This window comes from Cololabis saira, chromosome 3, assembly GCF_033807715.1.
Source record: "Cololabis saira isolate AMF1-May2022 chromosome 3, fColSai1.1, whole genome shotgun sequence".
Taxonomy (NCBI): domain Eukaryota; kingdom Metazoa; phylum Chordata; class Actinopteri; order Beloniformes; family Belonidae; genus Cololabis; species Cololabis saira.
The window spans coordinates 37,275,698-37,285,466 of record NC_084589.1 but is presented as its reverse complement, the minus strand read 5'-3'; the positions used below and the strand labels follow the sequence as shown (position 1 = coordinate 37,285,466).

At 42.5% G+C, this 9,769-nt stretch overlaps 1 protein-coding gene across 1 annotated transcript; it reads left to right on the top strand.

Moving 5' to 3' along the window:
• The first annotated feature begins 3,905 nt into the window (after positions 1-3,905).
• LOC133441146 (calmodulin-regulated spectrin-associated protein 3-like) lies at positions 3,906-9,595 on the top strand. The gene is made up of 4 exons (XM_061718542.1): positions 3,906-4,461; positions 6,201-6,509; positions 6,592-6,682; positions 8,250-9,595. The coding sequence occupies exons 1-4, from the start codon at positions 4,089-4,091 to the stop codon at positions 8,635-8,637; spliced, it is 1,161 nt and encodes a 386-aa protein (XP_061574526.1). The 5' UTR covers positions 3,906-4,088; the 3' UTR covers positions 8,638-9,595.
• The last annotated feature ends 174 nt before the right edge of the window (positions 9,596-9,769 follow it).

The window sequence follows — 9,769 nt, the reverse complement described above, 5'->3', positions numbered from 1 at the left end:
TATGAATGTATTATCCTCATGTATTATCTATAAAAGAAAAATGTTTGTTACACTTTATTGACATTTATGAAAAAAGTCAACAAAGAAAGCCATTATTGATGCTTATAAGCTATTTTTAAATCGTCATTTTGTAGTTTCTATCATTGCTATTGTTTTGTTTACATTGTATGCTCCACATTTTCTACGCATCATTGTAGCTATGCATTATTTTCAATAAAAAATATAAATAACTAAAACACGTGTTGTCTCTGGCTTTTGGAGGGAGGTTCAAAGGATGTGCTGCTATGAAGTTATGTTTTAAATGTGATTTCTTCTGTTATAATGGGTGATGTTACAGAGACAAGCAATTATATTAGTAATTTAATTATTTGATTGGGGAAAAGATTTATTTTTAAAGCTGTCAATGCAGATTCTTTGAATATCAATCATTTTAGGATGCTTATTAAACCTCTTTGTTTTGGAAGGTTATAATGCTAAAATGAAGGGTGATGTTGGATTGTATTTGGAAAGGTGGGAAAGGTTTATTGTGGGAGGCTGGCAATTAACTTAAAAAAAGAAAATGAAAAGCAGAATTTGATGTATAGTTTGTTTTTGGTTTTCTTATCACTTTTTAGTTTAAGTTTACTGATATACTGTATGTTTTATGCTTGTTTATTTTGGTCCTTTCCAAAATAAGAATTCAAATACGAAAGAAATGAAAGATTAAAAAAAATAAAAATAAACATGCAGTTAATGCTAATATTGCATTAGACCAAAATATATAAACGAAACCAGACTGAAACGTAGTAGGCTGAAGCTTAGCTTATTACCCTTTTATAATCAATTATGTATTCCTATATATATACCGATAAAGAGCAGTAAATCAATTAAAAGAAAAACATTTCATATACTTTTTGTATATTGAAGACATTCAATATACTGCATAGACCTATTATCTATTTAAGTTTTGACACTTACATAAACACTCATACAATATGATCATACTGAGCATCTTGTTCTTCAATATTTTTTTTTATATTTGGTATGTACTGCACTCTTTAATTTCCATTTCCAAAACATTCCACAGATTAATGTAATGATGTTCGGTTTGTGTCAATTGTTTTGGTTAGTTTCAATGTTATTTAGCGTGTTTGTTTTTCGTTGTTTTGTTTTTAACTGTTTTGTTTATTGGAGCTTCGTGTTATGTTGGTTTTTGTTAAATTTTTTAAAAAGACGTGACCATCTTTAATTTAAAAAAAGACAAAAAAACTAACATGTGACCATCTTTAATTAAAAAAAGAAACAAAAAAACCACGTGACCATCTTTAATTTAAAAACCAAAAGACAGGTGACCATCTTTAATTAAAAAAAGAAGAGAAAATACAACAAAAAACACATGACCATCTTTTATTTAAAAAAAAACACGTGACCATCTTTAATTAATAAAACAACAAAACATGTGACCATCTTTAATTTAAAAAAACTACAAAACACGTGACCATCTTTAATTAAAAAAAACTACAAAAAAACATGTGACCATCTTTAAAAATAAGAAAAAAAACAGGTGACCATCTTTAATTTAAAAAAACTACAAAACACGTGACCATCTTTAATTAAAAAAAACTACAAAAAAACATGTGACCATCTTTAAAAATAAGAAAAAAAACAGGTGACCATCTTTAATTTAAAAAAAGAAAAAAAACAACAAAAAACACGTGACCATCTTTAAAGGAGACCTATTATGGCATTTAATGTATATTTTAAACAGGCCTTGAATGTCTTAAAAACAATCTAAAGCTTGTTTTTTCTACATAAATCAGAAATCCAGCCTGTGGGCCCTGTCACTAGTTTTACCTTTTCTAACCCCTTTTTCTGTGCTCCATTTTTAGGGAAGGGGGGGGTATGATAATGAGGCTCTGTGCTGATTGGCTCCCTGAATGACGTGTAGCAGGGGAGGAGAATAAACCTCGCTCCGCCAGAGCAGCCCGAGCCTGTAAATAAATCACAACACTGAATTTTCACAAATGGAAACTTTATTGTTAAAAAAATAAAATATGAGTTGTATATAAATAACATTTAGCACTGTTTCAGCCGGATCTGCCCGGCGGATGCTGAACGCTGGCCCTGGAGCCACGCCGGGCGCCCGGCGCATAGATCGGCTCCGCGGCGCATCGCCCGTTACCGGTGATCAAACCGACAGATTTCGATGAAAATCTCGGAGGGTGAAGCTGGTCCAGCCTGGGACGTACCCCAGAAATCCCTGCTCCCAAAGCGGCTGGGAACCTGGACAATTTAGTCGGACGGACCGCGCTTTGGGAACCAGAAAGTAAGCTGGAGCAGCGCGCATCACCCCGGCTTTAACCGGGAAATCTGACCGGTTCCGACTGGCCGGGACCACAGGAACCGGTCTGGACTGGTAGCAGGGACTCCCGGGGACCGACCAGCGCAATTTCAGCCGGATCTGCCCGGCGGATGCTGTGCAACGGGCGCCGCAACCCCACGACGGGCGCACAGATTGTTCCGGGGCGCATCCGCGGCGCATCGCCCGTTACCGGGGATCAAACCGACAGATTTGGCTGAAAATCTTTGAGGGTGAAGCTGGTCCGACCTGGGACGGACCTCCAAGGACCCAGCTCCCAAACCATCCGGGAACCTGGATGATTTAACCCGGATCCGCTCCGCCGCGGCGCCGCGTCCGACTGGCTGAAGGAAGGACCGCTCCAGCAGCGGAGAGAGCTGGTTGTGGGCGTGGTTTCAGCAGCGGAGGCTGAACCTATGGAAATGAGCGCCTATGGTGACGTCACCATAGGCGCAGATTCAGAATGGCTCAAAAAAAGGTCACGTGACACTGGGGGACTCAATGGGATTTTGTCTCCCCTGTGCTGGCAGGGTGAGGGGAGACCACGTTATATATGTTAAAACAAGAAAAAACGTGTTTTTCATAATAGGTCCCCTTTAATTAAAAAAAAAAAAAAGAACTTGACCATCTTTAATTTAAAAAAGAAAACAAAAACACGTGACCATCTTTAATTAAAAACGAAAAAAGACGTGACCATCTTTAATTTAAAAAAGACAAAAAACATGTGACCTTTAATTAAAAAAAGAAAAAAAAACCTGACCATCTTTAATTAAGAAAAAAAACAAACCACGTGACTATCTTTAATTAAAAAAGAAGAAAAAAAACACGTGACCATCTTTAATTAAAAAAAGAAAAAAGCTACAAAACACGTGACCATCTTTAATTAAAAAACAAAAAAAACACGTGACCATCTTTAATTTAAAAAAGAAAAAAGCTACAAAACACGTGACCATCTTTAATTAAAAAACAAAAAAAACACGTGACCATCTTTAATTTAAAAAAAGACAAAAAACTAAAAACACGTGACCATCTTTAATTTAAAAAAAGACAAAAAACTAAAAACACGTGACCATCTTTAATTTAAAAAAGAAAAAAGCTACAAAACACGGGATCATCTTTAAAAAAACACGTGACCATCTTTAATTAAGAAAACAAAAAAAACACGTGACCATCTTTAATTAAGAAAACAAAAAAGCACGTGACCATCTTTAATTAAAAAACAAAAAAAAACACGTGACCATCTTTAATTTACAAAAAAGGAAAAACAAAAAACACGTGACCATCTTTAATTAAAAAAACAAAACAAAAAACACGTGACCATCTTTAATTAAAGAAACAAAACACGTGACCATCTTTAAGAAAAGAAAAAAGATACAAAACACGTGACCATCTTTAATTAAAAAAGAAGAAAAAAAACATGTGACCATCTTTAATTTACAATAAAGAAAGAAAAAACACGTGACCATCTTTAATTAAAAGAACAAAACAAAAAACACGTGACCATCTTTAATTAAAGAAACAAAACAAAATCACGTGACTATCTTTATTTCCCTTCGTCAGCGGAGCCGCCACTGCGCCTGCGCGGAAGCGAGCAACACTGGCAGCGGAACCATTGATGGATCTCGCTCAGAAGAGCACGCTGGGTCCCTGAAACAGCATTTAATTTAACTTTCTGCTGTTCCGCGTGGATTCCTATCACTAAAAGGCTTGAAGTCGGGTGTTTCCGGCGGGTTTTGGGTCCCGGGCAGACATGGATCTGGTCCGGAACAAGCACCTGCGGCCTCAGCTGCGCGACGACGAGGCGCTGCTGCTGGAGAACGCCGTCCGCCTGGCCGTGGACTCCGTCCTGAACGCGCTGTGCGGGCTGCACGGCGCCCGGGCCCGCGAGTACGAGCGGACGGTGGCCGAGAGGGACCGGGAGATCCAGCGGCTGCAGCGGGAGCTGCAGGGGCTGCGAGCCCGGGGCTGCGCATGCGCGGGGCCGCCGCCCGGACCCGGGGGTCACATGGAGCCCCAGCTGGGCCGGTGCCGGACCCCCGGACCCCGGCAGGAGCCGCCGCAGGGCGGCCACGACCCCGGGATGGGGCCGGACGGAGCCGCGGAGTGCGAGATGAGGCTGTCCTGTAAGTATGAGAGGCTCATCACACCTGTCAGGTGGGGGGTTTAAAAATAAGGCAAGTTTATTTATACAGCACAATTCAACACAAGGTAATTCAAAGTGCTTTACATTGACATTAAAAGCGGCAAGACATAAGTAGAGTACAGCAGGTAAGTATTTGTGTCACAAGAACCAAGCAAGGTGAGGCAGCGTTCAGTTATTCTGCTGCTCACCGGTGGAACAAACTTCCTGTAGACCTGAGGTCTGCTCCAACTGTCAGCTCCTTTAAATCAGGATAAAAAACATTACTGTTTACTGAAGCGTACTCTTAAATTAAATACTTACCTGCTGTACTCTACTGCCCTTATTTTTAACAGCTTGTGCTTTTTATTATTTTACTTCTTTTCTTATCATCTTATTCTTAATTTTTTCAATGTTATTTGTTATTTACTGTCTAATTATGTCTTGGCGCTTTTAATGACAATGTAAAGCACTGTGGGGGGGGGGGGGGGGGGTCTCTGAGAGGCTTCAGACAAATTAATCTGAATTTAACTGTTGCAGCTTTCATGATGTACGCAAATCTTACAGGGAGAGGCCCCAAACAAGAAGTAGATTTAGACTCTTTTTGAGGTAAAAAGTCCATATTTGCATTAATTTGTCACCAGGATCTTGTTTCTGGGAGTCTGGCAGCTTTTTAAAGTCCTTCTTCAGCATATTTCAAAGGTCCCGGATGGCATCAGGTCCAGACTCAGTCGACACGTGGTGATACTTTCCTGCACCGTGACGTCACAGTTTTTATCCTGATGAGTCTGTATTTTATTATCTTGGACTTCTGGTCTAACTCCGGGTGTGTTCAGTAGCGGATCAATACTGAAATATCGATACTTCCAATTCAGATCTGTATGCTGTAAAATCGATTCTCAAATGAAAATATTGATACTTTTGATACGTCAGTCATTTGCAGTAATGTATATTATTAACAGGAATACGGTGGAAAGTAATTAAACTACTCAGGTTTAGTCCAAATTGGTATTGAATGTGTATAACCGATACCAGCCTGAATTTTACTCAATATTGGATCGGAAAGGAAATCTGTGGTATCGAACATCACTTATGTTCAGGTAGTCAGATGGCCAACTGAAGCGACCCCCCCTCTGCAGGTTTGCAGGGTCGATCAATAGGCGGTGGTCCGATTGATCCGTGACTCTGGAACGAGCTAAATGTGTCTATAATTGTATCTTTAATTTAAATTTAATTTAAAATTCAGGTTTCATCCTCAAATTAAGTCCAATTTAAATCAGTAACATTTACTATTCACTACTTTTCTGAGGTGGAGGGGGGTGTTGGAGCTGGTTATTCTGCTAGAGGACTTTGGGACTAGTTAGTAGTCGTGTCAATCCTTAAAAGCACTGGAGTCAATCCTCCAATAGTGTAGAAATAGCGGTAGTGCAGTCGCCACACAGATCTGATCTCAGCTGATGGATGAAAACATTTATAGTGAGTTCAACATCATCATCCACTTCTCTGTGTTATTGAGCTGCAGTTGAATACAAGCTCATATGGAAACTAGCTGAACCAGGATGATGTTCTACAATCACGCAGGATCAGGACATAACTAGGTTTGATTTTGGTCTGGAGCTGAACTAGTCTCTGTCTTGATCCTCTCTGGTCTTGGTTTAGGCGGTCTGGACTACAAATCTACTCCACAGTCCCGGTTATAAATGTCTTTTGATGTAACGTTTCTTTGTTTTTCTCTTGTGGTAGTGGGGGTTTTCGCCCGGCCGCCCTCCCGCGTCTCCTCCTTCAGCCACGAGTCGGCCCCCCCGTCGTCCCCCAGCCGGCCGGGCTCCGACCAGACCAGCACCTCCCGCTCCTCGGAGGCCGACGCCGGACACCCCCCGGCCGATCCTGGGGCGTCTCCTGGGGCGTCTCCCGGCAGCCCCGTCGTCAAGGAGGAGCCCTGCGACATCAACGCCATCCTGATCGAGTGGGAGATGAGCGAGGAGAGGCTGTCGGAGCAGCGGGACCGACCCGGCAGCCCGCTGCAGGACCGCTGGAGCCCCGGCGAGGACGGTAACGCCCCGGATTCTGGCGTAGTCTTACTCAGACAAACGTCGTGAGGTTTAAAAACATTCACCCTCTCTGATCTCTGCAGTGAAACTGGAGGACATGGAGGGGAAACAGTCCGGGGAGAAGCCTGGAGTCGACCCGGGAGGAAGTGGAGCCGCTGAGGGAGAACCTCTGAGGTGGGTCCAGACGCTCTGGTGGGCTTTGTTCTTTTGTTTTTAACATCTTACAATTTCAAGCCCTAACTTGAACTTTAGTAGTGATCGTCCCCCAACAGCTTACTGCAAATATTTCACAATAAAAGCATTTTAAAGAAATGAGTGTATATGCCCACTGAAACTAGGGGGTTTTTATTTTGAAAAGGATGCAGATCGTGATACGTTTGTATCAACAGTGTCCTGCAGTAACTTCAACAATGCAAACAGGTGCAAGATTTCTTATTAAAATACAACAAGTTCCACTTGTAAAGAGTAAAAGAAGGTCATGTGACCCTCTGTGGTTTAGGTAGAAAAAGGTCTCGGTCACATTTGAGTAAAATAATAATCTATTTCTATAAATGTCTTTTCTTTTATTATTACGGATCCCTTGCAATTACACTGAGGAGGACGGCTCCTCCCTGCAGGACGTCTTCAGCTCGAAGGATTTTACGTTAATTTTATCGTCTTTGCTCAAAAAGATGGATTTTCTTTTTTATTCTGGATCTGCGTCCGTGCGCCGGTCTGACGTCGTCCTGCTGCATCACCGATAGGGCCCTTTTGAAATCCGTTTTATTTTTTCCATTTTCTGTGTTTTTTGGTTTTTAATTTTTTTTTTAGGAAAAAAAAGCGGGGAGTGTGCTGCCCTTCCATAGAGTCTGTAGACGTTGACTGCGCTGTGCTTTTTGTCCATGTAGACTTACCGTAGTTTCCTATCTACTGAAGAAAGCCTTTAAGCAAAGCGGTTGTTTTCCATATTGCCTACTCATTTGTTCTCTGCTGAACCTTAAAGAGCATATGTCTGTGAGTAATACTTACCTCTTCCTAGGGCTGGGCGATATGGACCAAAAGTCATATCTCGATATTTTCTAGCTGAATGGCGATACTCGATATATATTGATATTTTTTCTGTGCCATAATTGGGGTTTCCCCCAAAGCATTATAGCATAGCATCTCTGTTAGCATCTCTGTTAGCATCTCTGTTAGCTTCATTTGTTTCTGAGGCAAACCCTTAAAAAAACAGTCAGTTTAATACAAAGCCTCGTGCCAAATGTCACACAGGTTCCTTTATTAACAGAGGTCTGCACAATATCAAAATGTATAAAACAAATGAAATAAAAATAAACTGCCTGCATATATAGAATAAAAATGCTTCTTGAATAAAATAAAACAAATATCCCTTTCCTGCATAACAATTAAATTAAAATACACTGTGCAATTAATACAATGTAGACAGTAACAGGCAGACTTTTCCACTGAGGTTGACAGTTGTGCAAATAACAAAACATTTGTGCAAATCTTAAATAAAACATTCAAGTCAATTTGTCACAAAATAAGCTATATCAAAATAAAAAAAAAAAAAAAAAAATTTAAATCGATATAAACGATATTGTCTCGTACCATATTGCGTTTGAAAATATATTGATATATATTAAAATCTCGATATATCGCCCAGCCCTACCTCTTCCTCTCCTCCATCATCTCCTCCATCTCCTCCTCCATCTCCTCTACCTTCCCCACCATCACTAACCTGTCGTCCATCTCTCCGCAGGAGCAGGAAGAGGAGCGTCCGGATGTCTGATCTGCCAGAGGAGGCCCAGCGGCTGAAGAGGGCGGCCTGGAGGGCGGCGTCGCGCCGCTACTACGCCCGGAAGATGGCGCGCCAGAAGGGGGCGCCGTCGCGCCCCGCGCCCTTCGCCCACATCCTGGGCCCCCCGGATTCTCACGCCGGCTGGTTCACGGACTCGAGGCGGCGGGCGATGATGGCGGGGCCGCCGGACGCCGCTGCGCTGGCGCCGCCCAGGGACGCCTGGAGGCCGTCGCCACGGCGACACCACGCCCGTAGGGCGGCCCCCCACCAGACTGAGCAGGACCTGACCCGGGGCGGGGGGCAGGGAGACGGGCCCCACGCCGGCGGGGGGGGCATCCTGTGCAGCTGACGCGCAGAAACCCCCTGAAACTGTGATTTTTATGAATATTCAGACACTGCCTCCCTCTGCAGGGGGGCACAAACTTCCAGGGGGGGGAGTTTGTGATGTCAGCGACAACCTTCAACTCCGTCATCTCCGTCTGCCCGAAACAGGGTCAAAACTAAACCCCTCCCACACTACTGAACCGCCCGCCTGGGTCGCTATGGCAACCGGCCGCCGTGGGCGTTGCTACGATTTAAGACAATTCCTTCAACAGTTTTTTTTGTGTGTGTTTTGAGGATTTTAAACAAAAATGTGCAAGAAAAGCTTAATATCTGAAGAAAGGAAGATAAACAGGAAGTAAAACTACGTCTCTGGGAGGCGCAGCGAAGTCTGGAGGGTGTTTTTACTTTTAGACAAAAGTGAAAACACTTTAACAACCGACTGAGGAGAAGTTATGATGTTTGATTTAAAACAAAAAAAAAACAACGGAGACTCATCCTCCCTTTTTTTAAACCTACCAGCAACCAATTTATCATGTAAGTCCAACTTTATATATCTGTTTTTATCTTATTGTCTCAAGTCGCGTCGTCTTGGTTACGGGCTGGAGTTCATCATCTCGGGTCGATGAGCTGCCGGTCCGGAGGCGACAGAAGTTGATCTCTGGAAAGTGAAGCTCAGGGTCGACCGTGTTGTTTCATAGAGGAGCGAGAGACGCAACAGAAGATAAGAGGACGGTCTGGAACCCGGCGCGTGTTTACGGTCGCCACGGCAACGTCGTCAAGGATGTCTGGGTCGCATCAACAAGGGACCGCCTGACTCTGTCCACGGAGACGGATTAATCGTCTGGTTCAGATCAGGTTTATTTCCACATGTGAATCTGGGAATATTTTAATCCATGATTGGTTGTTTTTGTTTTTTTAATTGCTTTTAAATTTGTATTTTAATCGATTTTACACACAAATTTGTGTATAAATCAAAAAGAAATAAAAGTTTTCCTCTGTGGTGAAAATAAATTGTGACATCCTTTCAAAATGCTCATGACACCAAAGTCTGTCATCCCAGCTGTTTCCGTTGTGCAGCTCGTCTCCATGGAAACCCGCCCTGGCTGCAGCACCGCCGGTGGCCGGAGGACGCAACTGCAACGCTTCTGCAGTCAAAC

Bases quoted from the DNA above. Each gene is read 5' to 3' on its own strand.
- LOC133441146 (XM_061718542.1), top strand. From the start codon at position 4,089: ATGGATCTGGTCCGGAACAAGCACCTGCGGCCTCAGCTGCGCGACGAC. The intron at 4,462-6,200 runs GTAAGTATGAGA...CTCTTGTGGTAG, and splicing joins GTGCGAGATGAGGCTGTCCT to TGGGGGTTTTCGCCCGGCCG. The intron at 6,683-8,249 runs GTGGGTCCAGAC...ATCTCTCCGCAG, and splicing joins GCTGAGGGAGAACCTCTGAG to GAGCAGGAAGAGGAGCGTCC.